Consider the following 21959-nt stretch of genomic DNA (forward strand, 5'->3'; position numbering starts at 1 on the left):
GTCAAGCCAATAGGACAATACCAATCATCATAAGAATATAATTATGAACACAACTCTGTCTAATAACGGCTTTGGAAAGAGAGCATGTTGACCAACAGACAGCCCACTTTATCAGACCAGAAGACACACTGGCACAAAGTCACCACCAAGAACTTTTCCAACAACTGCCCAATTTTTTTTTCCAACTTGTTCCCAGATCATCAATCTTGGTGCCTTGGCAAATATCTAGATGGATTTCAGAGAGCTGGAAAGAGTCTTCCAGCCTGAATCCGGACACCGAGAAGACAGGGGCAATTCTCTGGCTGCCATGCCGATATTCTCTCCATGACAATGATTGTGCATCATTGCTCTCAGGTCCCACAGGTTGCAGTGGCCCAACTTGACATTTCAGACCAGAACACAATGTTAGCACACTCATGAGCCCTCCACACACTTTTCTGAGTGTTGAAGTGGTCGGGGACACGTGTCAGGGGAAAGTACAGATAGAGATGAAGCAGAGAGGAAGAGAGGATCCGAGAGAAACCAGCAGGGATAAAAAAAGAAGAAATGGGGAAAACTAAGTCAAACAACATCTTCTAACTCTTGCTTCCCATCTTTAATGAAAATAAATTAAATTAAGGAGCCTTTGCCTACTCAGAGGTAAATTATGATGCGTGTGCGTGATCCACAAGTCCTTTTGCAGGTTGTGTTTCATTTTGATTGGCATCTCTGTTTCACATCCCTGCTTTTTATTTCCGACTTTGATATGGACATCTGCATCTTAAAGTTCCTTTCTTTTTTTTTTTTATTTTTTTATTTATTTTTTTTTTTAGCTTATTTGTTTATTGCAGTAATTCCTTTCTTACACAAAGTAAGTTTGTTTGGCAAAAGCTGTCCTGATCATGGATTCTAAAATCATTGTCACACATGCCTCAGTTTTCTTTCTCTCTCTCCCAACCTGTCATCTTACCAGTGAGGCCATCAGTCAATGACCATTATCCCTAGAATCGCTCACAAATAAGGCCTTTACTATTAATCATACGATTTCAGAGAATCAGTCTCCATATATTTTGTGTTGTGATGATTTTCTGAAAACCAAAACAATGCAATTTTAAAGCTAGGAGAGTGTTGCAACACTGAATCTCCTACAGTGATTGATAGAGAATAGGAATTCAATAGATGTTTAATTAATTAATTTAAAAGGCCATTTATTGCAGCCTGATTTTTTATACAAACAGTTAGATGATTTGCCCAAGGTCACAAGGGTTTTTTGTGACAGAACATGGGGTAGAATCTAGAACACCCAGCTTTCAGTTCAGTATTTGTTTCCACTAACTCTGATAACACAAAAAGTGAGATAGATAATAATATCAACATGCTCTTTGAGTGTTTAAAGTTAAAATTGTATAACATCAAATAACAAAATGGGTAAATTTGCTCTCTCTAAAATTATTGTTCAAGATAAATAAAATTTAAAACAAAGATCCTAGAGGCAGTAGTTATTTTTCTCATAATTGAGGTAACATTTAACACAAGCACAATAAAACAAATGAAAGGAAATAATTTATCCATTAATATGAATCCTCTGCTTTGACTCTTAGAAAATAAAATTCAATTTCAATAATTGGTTTAAAACAGGTAGTCTAATTTATGACATGTTTCAGCCTTGATATTTTTATCCTTTAGTCTTTGTAGTGAAATGCAAACTTGAAGCTACAGGAATATTCACAATCATTTATTTCATATTCTCCTCTACCAATGCACAAATGGCCAACATTTCCTCTGTGTTCCACCTTAATCTGAATATACATATGTTCACGTTTGCTTCTAGTTCAAGATCTGAAATAGATAATTGGTACAGTTTTTAAAGCACTAAGAAATTAGATGTTAAAACAAAAAATCACTTTGATCCACAACAAATGACTTAATTCAAGGTATACTTTAAGCCTTTAAACATCTCTTCTTCAAATTCTCCCTTTTCAATTTCACTTACAGACGCAGCTAAAGCGGCTCATACAGCCAACACCATAAACCTACATCAACTGTAACTGATTAGATCCAGTTTTCTTCCTGCTCTACAAGCACACACACCAGAGAACTGATCATCCGTTGACTGAGTTTGTAAGCATATTGGATTAGTATTTATAATTCGCCTGTGCCCCGCAAAGGTGGTGATATGATTTGGTGCAGTATCTTCAGGGACCAAAAAAGAATATGCAAGCATGTGTTTGCAGCAGTGTAGATAAATGATGATTGGTAACATGACATTTTAAAATGTCCACAGTCTAAAAAGATCTGCTTACATTAAATCGGCTCCAGATCAAATTCAAAACTTACTTAGCACGCTTGATGATCATCTTCTGTGCTGCCTTATAAGAGTCCAAAATGAGGGCATGGTAAGTTTTAGTGCCCAGGGCACAGATAACTCCTCCACATCCAGATACCAGCACAAAGACATTTTAGAAACTTTGAAATCAGTCACAATACAGATGACTTTTTCGTAGCCAAAGTAACGAGGCAAAGAAAGAACACTCACGTTTGCCAATGAATGTCCAATGAAAGCAATTTTATAAAGGCTATCATGGGAAATAGGGTAAACACATTTCTTAGCCAGTACTTACCATATGGATGGTGCTTCTGTTCCGCTGATCTCTAAGAAATCGTATCCTTCTTCTAGTTGAAAGTCAGTGAAGACTAAAGCAATGGTGTCCCCAGGCTCGGCGAGAATGGTCCACGTACAGTCAGCACTGTTTTCATACTCTGAGGGGAAGTGAGGGCTGGAAATGGTGCTGCTTGTTCCCCGTAAGGTCCCTCCACAGGCTCCCTCCGCTGGAAGGGACACAAGTAAAGAAAAACACTTTTCAAGATAGTCTCATACACAAGGACATCTACAAAGTGTCATTCTTGATCGGTGACAAATATTTCCTAACCTAAAGTTGAGCCATCCAATCTGACAAAGTGTTTCTTCTGATTTGTTAGTTTAGGTCTATGGAAAGGCTTAAAAAGTATAACAATTACATCACATTATTAACTGAATTGCCACTATAGAAAAAAGTGAAATTGTGGCTTTTCTAAAATCTGAACTGGGTCGTTGCCATACACGTGACATTCCTTGATAGCTGAACCATATTTTCAGAGATTTTCTCCGAATCTTGGAAGATGGAGATAAGTCAGCAACATTTTGAGACTTAAAAGAATGTGACCATCTTTTCTTTTTTTTTTTTTAAAGATTTTATTTATTTTATTTTTTCCCCCCAAAGCCCCAGTAGATAGTTGTATGTCATAGCTGCACATCCTTCTAGTTGCTGTGACCATCTTTTCTTAATACCTTGATACCTGGCTTTGAAAATGCCGTGCACTTTAAAGAAGTAGTCACCCTAATCTTTATTTTCTGTAGAGTTTGGAATGTGGATTTGGTCTTGAATTTCAGATACGTTCTTGACTATTATACTAACAGAGACACATTGATTCATAAAACGGTTCCAAGTAGGAAACAGTTGCATGAAAACTTAAAATGGTATGTCTTGGAAAGTGGCAGGTTAAAGGTCAGTAAAGATAAAATGCATTTAAGATAAAATTAGCATTGTAATAAGTATTGGTTTGAAGAGAAATAGATCTTGTCAAGTTTTCCATAGAGTAAAAAATAGATGTTATTGAATTTATGTCATCATCTACTACAAAATGTTATATACATAGTAGACTATATATGTAGGGTAGATGAGTATTTATAAAATGTTTTAAGACATGACTATGGATACCATTTCTTTGTTCCTTCCTTCCTTCTTCTCTCCATCCCTCATCCCCTTCTCTCTTTCTTATCAAATAATTCCTATCCAAAGAGTATATTTAACAATTTTGGATGTTGATGTTGCAATTTGAGTGGTATATAGTCAGACTGTTACCAAGATGGGGAGATTTCCCTTTAGCAGCTTACGTGACTAGACAAGATCACTTGGGACAGATACTTACATTGGCTATTGATTAAATTACTGTGTATATAAACATATCACACACTTACATATACAGATACCTTACTAATAACATAGTTTTTCGTATATTAACATATATATATACATATATTATCATTAACACACATAATATAATCTAATATGTAGATTTTATTTCTGTAATTTTATTATTTGCTACAAAGGTTGCCATCTCAATATAAGAGCAGATGCAAAGCAAACGAGTCACAGTGCTTTTTTTGTATAAAAAAATAAAATGTCATAGATGAATAGACTTAAGAAAACTTATCAAATCCAGTGCTGTGGTTGAATGATTAAATGAAATATATTAATGTAAGTCTGACAGCCAAGACTGCATAAAAGCTCTGTAATTCAACTCGTTGGCAAACAGCCCCCTTCCAAAGTGTTAGAGGGGAAAAAACTGATATCATACCATTCTGGATTTTTGAAATGGTAATCTATGCATTGGATTATTTTACATACTATAAGAGACTTTGAAACAGGTAATATTTATGGGCATAATATAATTGGAAAACAGAATAAGAGTAAATAGAATAAGAAGCATACTGGGTTCTTCTGCAAAAATACCCGGGCAACCTTAACCAAAGACAGGTGATGTTAAACCTATCTGACAAGACCACCAACAAACACCAAACATCAACAACGGACGTCAGCTGTAGCTGTGGAGCGGGGCACTGGAGTCCCTGTATTTCAGCCTTTATATCTCCAGTTGCTCAACTGCTGAAGGTCTGATGACCTGCACAGGGTGTCTAGGGAGCTGGGGAGAAACGGTTCCTCTAGAGACTCCCGGAAGTGGATGTTTATTAACTGGCATAGAGATATTTTAGTATTTTAACAGCTGATAGAGCTGTGTTGGTGCCCACCAGCTGATATCAGCTGTGATCAAATGATCATACCCCTCAGCGGGGTATCTTCTTTCCCTTTAAAATGAGAGTGGTTGACCTGAATAACCCCTAAAGCCACTTCTACATTTCATTTTTTGATGTAATGAGTCTAAGAGCTCAGACACTAAGTATTGAGATTTTCCAGGACCTCAGTTGATGACTTGAGCATCATGAGGACCAACTTCCCTGGGCCACGGAGTGACTGCTGTGCTCACTAATTCCAGGGAAGACTGGAGTGTCCCTTGCAGGCATGGGCAAGTGACACAACTGTATGTCAACTTTGTTGAGGACAGGAGTAGATGATATTAGGAAGATGAAAAGGAATAGAAGAAGAAAATAAACAGAAAGCAAATTTAAAAAGTTGGCAGAGAGGAAAAACATATTTTCCCCAAACCTGCGATCACCATTATGTTTTCTCTTGTAGCTATTTTAATGCCCATAGAACATTTTAAAATGAGTTACAGTTAGAATTACGCACAATGTAATATAATTCTTAATGCAGCATTTCACATAAACTATTACAGAATACTATTAAGATAATCTGATCGATATCTTCTTTGAGTATTAAGTACGTAAAACAACAAAAATACTTCATGCCACTCATTGGATAAAAAATTTTAATCACAGAAAACTGTCTGTAGTACAGAGTGAGGTAAACCGTGTGTGTGTGAAAGCAACAATGGTGCTTCAAACATTTCTCCTATAGGACTTTTTAACTCTATTTTCTTATATATTTTTGTAAGAGAATTTGATTAACACATTACACAACAGGACGCATAGTAGCATTTGAGGAAGGGCGACATAACTACCATTTTAGACTGACAAAATGGTTTTAAAAAGAAACTAGTTTAATTTTTAGATATATGAAAATCTTTAAGTAGATTGATTACATAGTTAAAGCAACTGAGTAAACATTTTTCAACACACATTTGGCCTTGAAAAACATTAATTTTAATTAATTAATTAATTAATTAATTAAATTTGGGAATCATATTGGTTATGAACTTATCTCCCAGTTCGGCTGCTAAAAATAGTTAAACTGCATTCCTCTAACATATCATGAAATAATAAAAGCCTTACTGAGTAGAAATGGAAGTCTATGTCTTCATAGTTTACAGTGTTATAAGGACCTAAATACACAGAAGGATCCAGTACATGATAAAACAAACATCATAAATGACGGGAGAAGAGTGTATTAACAAGTGTTTGGGAATAGAGATAGAAATTTAAAACAAATTAATTTAGAAACAGTCTCATACAAAATACATATTACATCAATTAAAATGTTTGAAAGAATAAAATAATGGGTAAATCAGCAGGATAAAATACACTGTATTATCTCAAATAATGAATTATCTCAACTAAACAGAAATGATGAATGTTCCCAAAGCAAAAGAAACATTACAATAAATCAACCTACTTGTATAAGGTATTTTTTCAAAATAAATACATAAAAATAAAATTCAAATTAAAAACAACACAATGAAAAACATATTTGCAACATCATAACAAAGAGATAGTATCTATACTTATTTGATATATATTTTTAAGAAGAATACACAGAGATTCATGTAAAAAAGTTTATGAGTGACAATTTAAGCAAGAAGGAATTTCAGAATGAATTAATAAAGAAACACAGGCAAGGGTTTAACCTCTCTTGTTATCATAGACGTTGAAATTAAAACTAAAATTTAAATTAAAATTAAATATGTAAAATATAATGGAACATAGCCAAGGGTAAAACTGACACACCTCTATGCTCCTCATATCCGTGTGTATTGATATGAAACATCGGGCAATTTTACAATATATATGAGGGATAATAAAAGCGCTCATATCCTTTGGCATGTTACTCAATTTGGGGTCTAATATTTATCAAGTATATTTTAAGTTCTTGATATTCTGCAGGAATTCCTTTATGCAGACCATTTCATTGAACCATTTCAAAAATGTATGAGAAAATTATTGTTACTTTCCGTACTTCACAGTTGTCACAGAAGAGGTTCCAGATGTTTACCAAAAAAATGCACCCAGGAAATGTTAAGAAAGTCATGAAATGTCAACATGATCAACTAAGCAGCATTAAAATCTATCAGTATAAACACTCGATTGCAAAATATTAAAAACGTATGACTTCTGCTTTGTGAAAAAGCAAAAAAACAAACTATATAAGGCATATACGAACCTATTTAGACTTTCTTTTAAGAATAAATACTTTAAGAAGTGTAGAATATTAAAATAATTGAGGCATTATCGTAATAAAAATATGAATCATTTGAAGAAAATCTTCAACGTTTATCAATAAATAGTTTAACAACTAAAAAATTCCCTAGATCAATGAATGAGAGTTGTGAATGCTTAATCATTGTATACATAGGACTTTACAGAACGAATGTGTTCCTCAGAAAGCATTTATCTGTCAAATATCAATAAACAACATATTTAAAATATACCAGGGATGCTGTTATTGTTGTTTTAAAGTAAATTCTGTCATATATCTTTTTGCAAAGAAATGTCTACTCTGTAGTAGGAAAAGTGACTGCCTCATATCTATTACATATCTGGATTTTTGTGTCATATTTTGTAAAATAGAAGAGAGAAAAATGAAGTAGTTTTTACAGCAACACACGATTACAATGTAACCACTGCTACTATAAATAAAACATATTTGTTTGGGATTGTCCTTCTTTCCACACTACACCACTTTACAATGTATTTTGGGTTTCAATAAATTCTACGTAATTACCTTGTTCAAAATATTAAGCTGATTAGTCTTCAAAGTCTCAAACCTATAGGCAATCATTGTAATTGTAGAAAATTAAATGTAAAGGCATGCCTGAATCCTTAAACAAATGTATGGTCTGCTGGTACACACCCTCTACTACCAATTATATACACACAAAGTACTTTACAAGGCTATTGTCCCAATGTGACGATGGATGACAAAGAAGGCAATTATTTTTGGTTCTAAATCATGTGGCAAGATTCTTGCCTTTCTCAATGAATAAACTCATTGATTCATGAGTCTCTTAATTGGCTTTTTTTTTTTAATATGAGAACATTCCAAATGGAATTAATGAGCTTCCAAAGTCATAAATTCATGCCTAATTTAGAGGACAGAGGTGTCTCATGCTGATCTCATATATGCTGCCTTATTCCTGGTTCAAACAATAGCAAAATTCCCAAGCTTTTTTTTTTTTTTTTTTGATGAGGAAGATCAGCCCTGAGCTAGCATCCATGCCAATTCTCTTTTTGCTGAGGAAGACTGGCCCTGAGCTAACATCTATTGCCAATCCTCCTCCTTTTTCCCCCCCCTTTTTCTCCCTAAAGTCCCAGTAGATAACTGTATGTCATAGTTGCACATCCTTCTAGTTGCTGTATGTGGTATGCGGCCTCAGCATGGCTGGACAAGTGGTGCATCGGTGTGCGCCCGAGATCCAAACCCGGGCTGCCAGTAACAGAACGCGTGCACTTAACCGCTAAGCCATGGGGCCGGCCCCAAGCTTTCTTTATTTGAATTATTTCAACTAAATATTTGAAAGCAAGTTATTATACACAAGGAAACATTAACATTATAATAAACAATGTTACAATGTCAGTTACCACTCCATAATTAGTAAGTTAGAAACTTACTATGAATGTCAGCACCAGTCCTATCTCTTAATCCAGTGAGCCCCATGAACAGTAGCTGGTTGCCAAAACACTGGGAATTGCCTTAGCATTTGACTTTTGTAAAACCATGTATTTATGTTCATTCATTTATTAATTCAATAAACATTACACTCTATTCTCTTCCAGGGACTCTTTAAATAGGATGAACATGAATGGCTTCTCTGAAGATAAGACATTTTGAGCTAAGATTTGACGAAGAGGAGCCAGTCAAGGAATAAGCTGGAACAAACGTATTCTTCGCAGATGGAACACCAAAGATTAAGGCTCTGAGGGGACTCTGTATTCCTATATCTACGAAAAGATACGCAGGTGCAGCAAATTTCCTGTAACTTTTCTTAGGCTAATTCTAATACTGTTGCTGGGACTTCAAAGGAGGAACGGTACCTAGTTTATCTACAGGAATAACTCTCCTCCTTTACCAAGACGATTCTGACTAAGGAGTTAATGAACATGTAAAAAGGAAAGGCACTCTTCTCGACATATTAAGTTTATTTAGGACTGACCCTTCTCTTTGTCTTAAACCCATGGATAAAACAAGAGAGGATAAAACAATAACTCATGTCTTTTTCTTTTTAATGTACATATGTACATGGGATGCCACAATATTTGATTTCCATAAAATGAAGCGTAGAATAGGATCAGCAACAACTAATGGCTAATTACTATGGATTATATCACTATTCATATTTCTTTCATTATCTGGAGAATCCAGGAATGTTACTATCTTAGAATTTAACCAAGCATTAATGTTAACTCCCATAGGACAAATCTTCAGTACATTGAAATGATTTCTTTACATCTGTATACTCCATTATACTGTAAGATCCAGAGGTCTCTGGCTTCTTCATCACCTATCAGCACCAAGGATAGCTCCTAATGCACCTTAGGCATCTATTCATATTTGAGTAGATGAATGAATGTGACTTAGTATACCCAAAGAGACATCTAAGTCCCAGTAAATAGTGTGCAATTGGCAGTGATTAAATGAATGTATACTATGGGCATGGGTATGCTAACTGGGGATACATAACAACGAGTAGTAGACAGAGTTGCTGCCCCATTCATATCCCTTCATCTCACTCCAGATGTCATATCAGTTGTAGTATATACAAATGCCTCTGTTTCCCACTGAGACCATTGTCTAGCATCAGGAGTATGTTTTGCCAGCAGTAGGGCAGGCCAGAAGTGCTTGGGAATTAATACACTCAGGAGCAACCCATAACCAATGAGAGATGGGATATGGTGAATAAATATCCCAGTTTCTCTCCCCTTGGTGGGAAAATTTTGAAGTGTAATTGACATGGAGTATCAGATAAGCCCCAGAGAGATTTAGCGCCAATTGCCCACAGGACTAACCCTACTCATATGCACTTTATTGGCATTCTTCACTTCCCTGCCTTACTTCCTCACTATCTCATGCTTCCTGAATTACCTCCCAAATAAAATGATTGCACCAAAATCTGGATCTCAGAGTCTACTTTTGGGGTACTTTGACTGGAAAGTATAGGTGTGATGGTTAACTATATGTGTCAACTTGACTGGGCCAGAGGGTGCCCAGATATGTGGTCAGTCATTATTCTGGGTGTGTCTGTAAGAGTGTTTTTGGATGAGATTAACACGTGAATCTGTAGATGGAGTAAAGCAGATCACCCTAGCCAATGTAGGTGGGCCTCATCCAATCCATTGAAGGCCTGAATAGAACAAACAGGCTGAGTAAGGGAGAATTTGCTCTCTCTGCATCTCTTTTAGCTGGAACATCGGTCTTCCACTGCCTTCATACTTGGATTTGGACTAGAACTTACACCGTAGGCCCTCCTGGTTCTCCAGCTTGCCACTACAGATCTTAAGACTTAGCCTCCATAATTGCATGAGCCTGTTCATCGTAATAAATCTCTTTATATTTATATCCTTTTAAACTTCTTATATTTACATAAGATCTCAAAGTCATGCACCATATTTTGTTTATTTTGTAACCCACCATAAATTATTTAAAAAGTTCTCAATAAAAACATATTGAAGAAAATTGAACGTTACTAGAGCAACTGCTAGTATCTTGATGAAGCCTGAGGACAAAGCTTCAGCTTTTCTATGGTCTTAGCATTGTGCTAAGACAACGAGTTACCTCACTTTGTCTTCACAACATGATGGATAGATTCTACTGTAGTTCAATATGTGTTTGTGGATTGTGTTTTTGTCGTCATTTTTAGTAACAAGACTAGTATAGCAATAGTAGTAGTAGGGATAGTTCAGAGTTCAAAGATAAAGATCTCTCAACCTAAAAGCTCCAAGAAACATACAGAGACACAGCATCGTATAACCCTGTCCTGATTTTTAATTACTTCAGCAGTTCCAAGGGAAAAATGTGAAAACCTGAGATATTCGCAATCATAAAATATTCACTCATATCCTATTTTCAGTCATCTACTCAGGAAATGTACATGAATAAACTCCCTGCTTTTTCTAGGAGATCCCTATATCTCATTATTATAGGTATCTCCTATAATAAAGAGCAACAAGGAAAAAGCAATTTCCTATTTTTAAATTATCACTAAGAGATGACACTGAGATCACGGCTTCTCAGCCTCAGCACCACTGGCATTTGGGGCCATGTAAATCTTTGTTCTGGGGGCCGTCCTGTGCATTGCAGGAAGCTTAGCAGCATCCTAGCCTCTGCCCAATAATTGCAAAAATATCCCCCAATGTGACAGCTAAAAATGTCCCCAGGCATTGCCACATGTTCTTTAGGCGTCAACGTGGTCCCTGGTTGAGAACCACTTACTCCGATGAATTTAGTTAGTGCTTTTCCCAGTTCTTTTCAGCAGCATCACAGACCCTTTTAAACAGGAGGAATTAAAACCGTATTAAAATGCTATTAGGATTCTTTCTTTGAGTCAAGATTAATAATTGGTTATTAGATAATTGACTTATATAAATTTAATAAAACATAGGGAGAACATACATGGTATTTTCCCTAAAAGACCTGTTTATGTAATTTAAAAGAACTAGCGTTGCTGTAATAGTATTTTAAAATGGTCTCATTTTTGATGCACATTATACAGTTTTTTGATAAAGAATAAGCCTAGGTAGATGAACGTAATTAGGAAACAGTAACTAAATTTTCAAAATTAAAATATTTTATCTCTTTAGAAAAACCTAAAAGTCAGTATAGATACAATAGATTTATTGTTGATGTTTTTATTTAGCCTATCTCTAACCCTAAGAGTTGGGTTTTGATGGAAAATATGTGTGACAGACATAAATTTTTATAAGATAAATTCTATTTTCAAACTAATAAATTTATAATTTCTGAGATGTATTTTCATGAGGCAGGCTTCACCCATTATATAAAAACTTGTAACAATGCAGAGACATAGTAATTAAACACTGTAACACTTTATTCCATATTATTCATAAATAAAATACTAAAAACATATGCTTTAATGGAAAATGACATACAAGAGTTTCAAAACTAGAAATCACTTGCAAGATTTAGAAAAATTACAGCCACAGACCTTTGGAATCATCTCTTAATACTATTTACACACATACACACATACACACGTGCACAAACACACACACACACACACACACAATAGTACTTAAAACGAATTGACCTTGCTTTCATCCTTTCTCTATAATTTGTTCACTCAAATCAGCCAGATTTATTTTTTTAAATTTAACTTGAATTTTAAAATTTTCTGGTCAAAACTGTTAAACTTGCCATATCACCACTCAGAATAAAACCAAACCTTACAAACGCCTGAGAAGCACTAAGTGATCTGGCCCGTTGCCTCCCCATTCCTTATGCCCTCCCCGACCCCACTTTGCCTCCTCTCTTTCCACCCTACCTTTTCCTCACTCCCCTCTGGCCACATTGCCTCTTGGGACCAAAGCCAGTTATATTCCTGCCCCATGGCCTTTACACTCATAGCCCTGCCCGAGATATGTCTCCCCTACAGCCTTCCCGTCTCTCCACAAGTCAACTTGCTGGGTCCAACTTCTCTGACCACCATATATAAACTAGAATCTGCTTTGGATCAGTCCCTGTCTTCTCATCCTGCTTTGTTTTACTTCTTAGCACTTCGCTAAGTGCAAAGCATTGGACTGCAAGCTTTAAGAGCTTGTCTTTGCCCTGGTGTCCCCTGTTGCTGGAAGACAGCCTGAAGTTCAGTAAACTTTCTTTTCTCTTTTTTCTCACTGAGTGAGTGAAGCCAGCATTTCTTGTGGTTTTATCAGTTATAATGTGCCTCCACTCAGTTATCTTTAGTATGAGTGATGGGACTATAGCAAAATACATTTCTAGGGTATGTATGGCATCAAACTATACTGTTTCTAACAGAAGAAGTAGAAAAGTAAGTTAATTATAGAAATATGTACCTTTTCAAGTATGAGGTTTAAAATAACAATATTCTATGAAAACTGTAGCAAGCCTCTAAGCAGAGTGGTATTTCAGACAAAAATTAATTGCCAAGAAGAAAGTCTTATCATTGGTGCAATCCAGGAGGGACTGAGTTGGCAGGTTTGTTTTGCTTTGCTTGTTTCCAGCAAGTAGCTAAGCCACAAGTCCAGGAATTTTCTCTTTACAGTCAGCAGAACAGCAGGGACATTTCAAGAAGAGAGAACACCGAGGCCGGCAGAGAAAGGAAAACCATCAAAGAAAACATGAAGAGAAGGAGATTACGAGCAAGCTTCTCGGCAACAGGAAGATTCATTTCAGGTTCCGTAGTTAACCATCTCATGTAAACTTAGAAATCCATATAAAATAAAATGTATTAAATAAGTAACCATTAAAATAAACTAAGTAATTCTGGACAATATTTAAATCATATAGTTATATTAATAGAGTGTAAGCTTCTTTTAATCCATGGATGTTAATAAGCAATAAAAATGTATCAAAAATTTTACTTTAATATTAATTTTGTTATATCCAGAGGAATTGTTTACTGGGAAGCTGAAAAATTTGGGAATCTCATTAAATAAATGCTATTTAGAATTCCATCCTCTCCCTCACTCCACTTTTTCTTTTACACATCATGCAGAAATAAAATGAAATTCAGTTCAAAACTTGACTGTAAAAATGAGCACACAACAAATATTTTTTAACAAAATGATTAATATCAATACTGAGTTACTTCATTCAGCATTTCAAAAACTGTGCCTCTAAGACTTCCACGTGAAGGAGTTAGAGGTTGTAAGTAGCAAAGCAGAGTCAAGTGGGTGGGCTCTGACTCCCCACCAAATTTCTATTGGAGCAATTATTTCTTTAAACCAGTTTCCTATATTGAGTTTTCACAAAATCTTGCATTTGAAAAAAAAGATTCTACAGCTAAAAGGAGTTTGAATGCCATCGAGTTAATCCAAGAAGAAGATAAGGTTTTTAATAAAAATGTGTTTGAATCTACTGATTTCTGTAAGCAGGGAAAATAATTCTAAATGTAAGCAGAAAACAGAGTGCACTATTTCCTCTAAGGAGTTTCAAAACTTTTTAAAAGTTTTATTCTAAATTCTAAAATTATTATATGCCTTGCCTGGATATCAATGTTGCTAGGAATGTATTTTAAGGGCATAATTCAAAATACAGAATAAAACATTATTTAGAGACATACTTTGCCATGTTTATCATAAAGAAAAATTGAAAGCAACTAAATGTTTAACAACAGATACATTGTTAAATAAAGTATGATGCATCCTAACCATACGACCATCCAACATGTTTACTAAGAATTCGTAACATTGCTTCAGTCAATTCCTGAGTCAGAATGTTAAATTTATAAATGCAGGGTATACAATTGGATGTATAGTCTCTTCTCAATTTTAAAAATTGTATGGAAAAATATTCAGTAAAGAAATAATACAAACACGCACACATTTATAATGTTCAATTTCTAATACTAGGAGATATTCTCTAACATACTTTCCCTAAGGCTGTGTAGAATATTGGTACCAGTGAAAACTCCGAAGTCAGACCGTTTGGGTTTGAATCCGACTTCTCCCACTTACTTTTGTGTAACAAGTTCTTGCCTTCTCTGTGCCTCAATTTGGTTATCTCTAAATGGAGATAATAACGGTATCTATTCATAGAATTGTTGTGAAGGTTAAATGAATTGATAACTGTAAACTGCTTAGAACAATGCAGGCAGATACTAACTACCCTATACAAACAGCTATTATTATTTTCTCCAACTTGGCTTACAACGTTCACGCAACAATAGTTTATTAAATTATTTTTGAGCATTTTATCACAAGATTTAAAAGTTTTACTGCTTTGGGTAAGGTCGTCCTTCCCAAGTCGACACACTGCTTTCACCAGGAGTAAAATGGCTGCTTCCGAGGGAGGAGAGAGTCATAAAGAGCTCAGTGGTCAGGACACAGTCACCTTCCCCAGGTTTCCCCTCCTCCAGGGGCTGGAATGAAAGGCACCCAAGATCTATTGCTACTGTCCTTACAGACTCGCCACCGCTCAAGTTACACCTGAGACCAACAGGAGATTATCCTGTTATATCTTTCATCTTGTGTACTGGAGCCACTGGAAGAAGCACTGGTCTCCTAGGTCATCTCTCATCTCATCCCCTCAAAGATCTATGTATCTTATGGGTCTGACCTCCTACCCCACCCATGCTCTTGAAACCTTTCCACTAGGTCCTCTGAAACTCAAGGTCAACTATCAGCAAAATTTGCTACATCTCAACCACTTCTGAGGTATGCCCCACCCTTCTTGGAAACTTGACTGTCTTCTGAGGATGTTGCATCATGAAGTCCTCCCAAATGGTCAATGTTTTGCTTCCATAGTCCAAGTGCCACTGGTCCTGGAGCTGGACTGCAAGTCCACCTCCACGCATCTTATTACTACTTCCAGACTAATTTGTTCTTTCCTCCTAAAGTGTCCCAGCATCGAGTCCCATGTCCTCAGACTCTAACACCTTATTCCTTGTAGTCATCTACAAGATCCCTGGGGCATCCCCATTGTTCCTTGAAGATTTCTACTTGTGGATCTCTGTCTCCAGCTCTATGAGTGTCTTCATTTTTGTTGGTTTCAATATTGGCCTAGGTAATCCTTTGGCTATTGGCCTCTCAGTTTATTCACTCCTTGTCTTCCAATAGCCCAACTCCAACTCAGCCATTCATTCCCATCATCACCATTTATCTTCTCAGTACCAACAAGTGATCATTTTCCATAGCTGCAATTTGAGGTGTCCCATTCTCAGACCTCCACTTTCTATATTTCCAGGTCACTTTTGCAAACACCTTAACACCAATAATTCTTTGACACCATAGGAACTAGAGTTCCCTGATTTTGCCACTCTTTTACTTTCGTTCCCTCAGGTCCCTCACATCCTCACTTCTCACCTTGCCCTCCTCAGATTTCATGGCCATGATTTCAATCACTCTCTTGCACTTGCCATAACTCCACTGTCAATATCTTAGATTCAAATCTGGACCAAATCCACATTTACTCCCATGTAGGTAAATATGCCCATATAGGTTTTTTGAGAAAAAACAAAAACAAAAATATCCTGTTGATTCTAACTTTAAACTGAGGGCCACATCCCAGTCGCCCTTTAATGATGGCATTCCACCATTATCTGCTCAGCCCTCCTTTTTGGGGATGACCATTTTGGACCTTCTTCTTCCTCAACCTGCTGGCATCTCCTACCACATCTTTACTCTTACATGGTAACTTTGTTTCCCATTTCACTAATAGAAGCAATCAAAAGAGAAATTTTATAATCTATCAACACCATATTTGACCACCTATCTGCACTTCTGCTCAAAAAATGTCCCTCCTGCGTGAACTGTAAATATTCCCATCTCGGTTACCACCTACATTTGTGTTCTTGCTTTCATTCCTGATGAAGTTTCTAAGCCAAAGCTTTACCACTCTCTCCTCTCTCAAAATCAGCATTTCCTCTTTTTATTAGATAATTGCTCCCAGCACACAAACACTATAATTTTCCCCATTCAAAAAAATTTTTTGAAAAACTACTACCTTTTGATTCCATATCTACCTCCAGACTCCACATCCACCTCTAGCCTTTTTTTAAGAATCCCTTTCCTAGCAACACACCTCAAAAAAAACGGGTAATCGCAATCTTTAGTTTTTTTCCCATCCTCTCTTGAACCCACTTGAGTCAGGATTTTGTCCTTCTGGTCTACTGCAGCTGCTCTTCTCAAGTCAGCAACACCAATAAATCCAACATCTTATGCATGCTCTCAGCAACATTTGACAGTTATCCATTTCCTCTTCCTTGAAAGATCTTTTTCACTAGACTTTTAAAACTTCTTTTTAAATCTTGAAATAATTCCAAATTCACAAGAAGTTGCAAAAATAACATAGAGTGAGCCTGTGTACCCTTCTCCCATTTTCCACCAATGATTACATCTCACATATGTATAGCACAATATCAAACTAAAAAAATGACACTGATACAATGTGCACATATTATTTTATTCACTAGTATTTCAGTATACTACTCTCACGGCTTTCTCTAATCTTATTGGCCATTCCTTCTCAGTCTTCTCATTAGTTTCGTTTCATCTCCCAATCCTTAGTGCAGTGCCCAAGATTCAGTCTTTGAACATCGTTTCTTCCTAATCACAATTATTCCCTTGATCTCATCCAGCTTCAGTTGCATGGGTTTAAATATCAACCGTATGCTGACAGTTCTCAGATTTGCAGTTCAATTCTAAATTTCTCTCCTGAATTTCAGTTTTATGTCTGCCTACATGACATGCTCATATGGATATCTAAACAGCATTCCATTTACTAACCCCAAATATCATACTCTTGATCTTTCCCTTTCCACATCTGAAATTCTCACAGTCTTCTCTGTTTCAAAAAATGGCAACTCCACTCTTCCAGTGGCTTAGAGAAAAAGCCATGGTGTCGTCCATACCTCTTCTGTTTCTCTCATATCCCACCACCACTGTGTCATAAAAGCCTATCGTTCTTTTCTTTAAAGTACATTCTCAATCCAATTGCATCACACAACCTCCACTGCTGTTACCATCTCTCAAAATAACATCATCTCTCACCTTGAATATTGCAATCACTTCTTAACAGGTTTTCCCATTTTGCCCTTCCCACCATCTATCTTTTCTCAACAGAGCAGCCAGAGTAATCCTCTTAAATTCTAAATGAGAAGGAGCCAGCCCTGTGGCTTAGCGGTTAGGTGCGCGTGCTCCGCTACTGGCGGCCCGGGTTTGGATCCCGGGCGTGCACCGACGCACCGCTTCTCCAGCCATGCTGAGGCTGCGTCCCACATACAGCAACTAAAAGGATGTGCAGCTATGACATACAACTATCTACTGCGGCTTTGGGTGGGGGGGGAGGAGGAGTATGGGCAATAGATGTTAGCCCAGGGCCAGTCTCCCTCAGCAAAAAGAGGAGGATTAGCATGGATGTTAGCTAAGGGCTGATCTTCCTCACACACACAAAAAAAATTCTAAATGAGATGATGCCCCTCTCTTCTCAAAAACTTCCAATGACTCCCCATCTTGCTCACAATAGAAGCTAAAGTCCATATTATGGTCTACAGGGCCCTCCTAGATCTTTCAATGCCCATCTTCTTTGCCTTCTTTTCCTACAACCCACGCCATCATCCAATCTGCTCTGGCCATACTGGCTGCTACGCTTTTCTTCGTTCACTCACACTCACTGTGTGCTCTAATCTTAGAATCAAAGCCCTAGTCATTTCCTCAATCTGGGCCACTCTTGATAATCTCGTAGGCTTACTCTCTCACCTCCACCAGGGGTCCAAATAATGCTGGTTTTGCCAAAGACAGCAATTTTCTAAAATATGAGACTTTAGGTGCTAAAGGACAATCCTAGGTACACCAAGCAGGTAGTCACCACAGCTCTTAACCACATGTCATTTTCGTAGTGAGAACATTTCTGAACACTTATTACCATTGGATAGGGGACATATTTTTATTTGTTTTTACTCATTTGTTTATTTATGTTGCCTATCTCCACCCATTAAAATAATATTTCCATGGCAGTTGGGATTTTTCTTGTTTTGTTCACTTTGTAGCCTCAACATCTAGAATGAAGGTCAACAAACTACAGCTTATGGGCCACACACAGTCCTGTATCTCTTTTTGTAAATAGAGTTTTACTGGAACACAGCCATGCCTTTTTGTTTAGGTAGCATGTATGGAGATTTTTGCTCTACAATGACTGTCTACAGTAGCTGAAATAGAGAGCAGATGTCTTGAAAAACATCAAACATTTACTATCTGGCCCTTCACAGAAAAAGTTTACTGACCTGATTGGTAAGTGTATCTGACACCTGTAGGTCCTTGATAAATGATTCTTGAAAGAATGAATGAACCAAGATAAATAGTCGGCAGACATATTCTTTTGTAAATCAAAAGACAATTAAAGCAACTTTGGGGCATCATTTTAATGCAACTAAATTCTCAGCAAATTAAAAGGAAATACTAAGACCAAAACTGAGAGTAATTGTGGCAAAATCCTTGCGGCATGGAAATTTGATCAGCGAGTTTGCAAAGCATAAATAACATTCCTAGAATTCTATCCCGAGGAAATAATTAAACAGAAGAAACAAAAGCAATGCTATATATACAGAGACACTAATTATAGCATTATGTGTAGAAGTAAACATTGGAAACACTCATTATATTCAATTACAGGGAGAGAGAGAACTATTAATTTGTATAATACGAGGATATTGAGAATAAAATGCTGTCAATTAAAAGTAAAATGTTTACGATGTGATGCTAATCTTATAAAGGAAAATATAAATGTAATATGTTCTATGACTTTAGCCTCTGAGAAGCTTCTTAGGGGTTGAGTTAGCTCCTTTGGTCTCTGTTCCTGCTCCATCCCAGCTCTTCAATGAGAATGATCACAATAATAATAGCAATTCTTGGTTTTGAGTACTTTGAGCATCTCATTTAATCTTTACCAGTCCTGTGAGATTAAAAGTAGTATTATTCCGATTTAACAGATTCAGAACTGGAGGCTTTGCAAGAAAATAGCTTGTCCAAGATGTCCTAGCTAGAAAGGGATAAAGCAGAATCTTGAGTGACAAAGTCCCTGCTATTAGACACTTCAATTACTGCCTATCATAATGAAGGGCATGCATTAATTTTGGCACTATATATATTCATCTTTATAGCTCGGTAGCCCAATATGGTACCTGCAGGGAATAAAATGGTAGAAAAATATTGTAAGTTAATCCACCAAATTGAAAATAATTGGCATAGAGGTACTTATGATTATGCTTTAAACTTGTTATAAGATTGTATTTAGTGAGATAATAAAAACAATGTGCTTAGTGAAAAGCCAGTAGCATAGTCAAGATGCAAAACATGTAGACCAGATTTACTATAATCTAATGTTGATACATATTTTCATAGTTCCTTTTTTACAATTTTAGTAACATTTACATTAGAGTTGTTTATTGTACAATATGCAAGAAAATTGCTTAAAACTAAATTGTCTAAAGCCATTCAAACTTAATTTAAAGCCAGGTTTCTTATATGAAGATTGTCCCATTCAATCTTACTTTGCAATGCTTGGTCCTGACATGACAGATCATTTAAGATTCATTTCACAATGTTAATTCTGTAATATAACTGATAAAAAGACATCTGTGTTTTAAATATCACAGAATTTATAGGCAATCGTAAAAAGCACGACTTCTCTCCCTTCTCTCCCCCTCCAGCTACAACTTTTCCCAGTCTTTCTCTTCCTCTTCAACACTGGCAGCAGAATGTCTGCAATTAGAAGAACTTGAGTGACATTTCAGATAGCATTGGCAAATGACATATTGTCATTTCCAGTCGCATTATGTAAGGCTTATCGATTAAAGAAATTTGCAGCTTTAGACAGCTCCAAATGAAACATGGGCATACATTATTTAGCATGTTTCATCAAAGCTATGACTGAGACTGCTACTGGTTCTTTACTTTGTGGCATCTCTGCTTGCTAAGTATCATTCATTCTTCCGAGAAAATACAACCATCCCGAAATGGATAAAATCTGTCAACTCTTAAAAAAAAAGCAAAACATCCTATATCCTATATATAGGATATATAGGATATAGGATGCCACATCCTATATCCTTTAAAATCATCACATAATAGTGACAATGTGTTTTGACACATTTAGGTGAATATTTATTTTAAATGCATGTGTTTAGACAGAAGAAACAAGGTTAGAGCTTTATTGAGTAAGCAGCCTTAGTTACCAATAATGATTCATTTGCTGTTATTTATTTATTTATTTTTATTTATTTAATTTTTTTGTGAGGAAGATCAGCCCTGAGCTAACATCCATGCTAATCCTCCTCTTTCTGCTGAGGAACAACGGCCCTGAGCTAACATCCATGCCCATCTTCCTCCACTTTATGTGGGACGCCGCCACAGCATGGCCTGACAAGCGGTGCATTGGTGTGCACTTGGGATCAGAACCCGGGCCGCCAGAAGTGGAGCGCGAGCACTTAACCGCTACACCATGGGGACGGCCCCTGCTGTTATTTTTAAATGGCTTACAGATCATGCTTCTCAACAAAACAAAGGCAAACAACCTCCCTTCAACTGCCCCAACAAAGAGACCTATAGAGGGAAATGTGAAAAGCGCAAAGTGAGACCTGGCTTTACTGCCTACTCTCTTTGTAACCTTGTATATGATTCTTCACATCTCAAAGAATTAGCATCCCCATCTACACACTCTAAATGTTAATATTAACCCTGAAATTTTGGGGGCAGGATAATATAAAATCATGTATGTAAAGTTCATAATACAACACCTGCCACAGAGATTTAGTCTAAATAAAATGCTTAGTTATGACATCTATACCTCCCCATTGCTTTCCTTCCACATTCATAGTTACCTAGAATGATTCTGTTGGCTGAAAATAGAAAATAAATAAGGAATAATTATTGGTCAGCCACCTCTCGGATATTTTGTATCTTGTCTCAACTGCCTCCTAAGATGACTTAGCCTGGGGTTGGAGGACCTTCCCCTGTAGGTGCACTGAGCCCCATCACCAGCAGCCTCCTTCCTTCGAGTTACCTTTCAGCCCAGGGTGAAAATTCATGGGAAGAAAAATGAGGTAGGGGGTTTACCGAAGGCTCCAAGGTTGTGAGAAGAAAGAGAAAAGAGGTGTGGATGAACTTAATCCACAGAAAACCTTTCCCCAGAGGAGAAGACTATTTGACTGGGAGAATAGATCACTCTTCGCTTTGTGTTCTCCAAGGTTGACTTACTCTGTGAAGAAATAGCTTCAGCAAATCATAATTAGCCTTTAAAATAAAATATGAGAAAGACCCTACAGCCAAACAGACCTCTTTGGGCTTAAGGGTCTCTTGAGCTAAGTTTATACATAAAGGTTTTCATTTCAAATCCATGAGGTTGCTGGTAGTCACTTCCATCAAAGAACACAGGAAGCTTTTAGTTCTTAGTTGAAAC

General features: G+C 36.6%; 1 protein-coding gene across 1 annotated transcript in view; it reads right to left on the reverse strand.

Annotated features, from left to right (window-relative positions):
- CSMD1 (CUB and Sushi multiple domains 1) overlaps positions 1 to 21959 on the reverse strand; it is a gene marked incomplete at its 5' end in the record, with an annotated part of 1589548 nt that overhangs the window by 985923 nt on the left and 581666 nt on the right. Inside the window, one exon of the mRNA XM_087418289.1 lies at positions 2601 to 2808. Within this exon, the coding sequence (XP_087274415.1) occupies positions 2601 to 2808 (208 nt within the window). The remainder of the gene's footprint in view (positions 1 to 2600; positions 2809 to 21959) is intronic.

Source organism: Ceratotherium simum, chromosome 28 (assembly GCF_057802395.1).
Source record: "Ceratotherium simum simum isolate JZ-2026a chromosome 28, ASM5780239v1, whole genome shotgun sequence".
Classification (NCBI taxonomy): domain Eukaryota; kingdom Metazoa; phylum Chordata; class Mammalia; order Perissodactyla; family Rhinocerotidae; genus Ceratotherium; species Ceratotherium simum.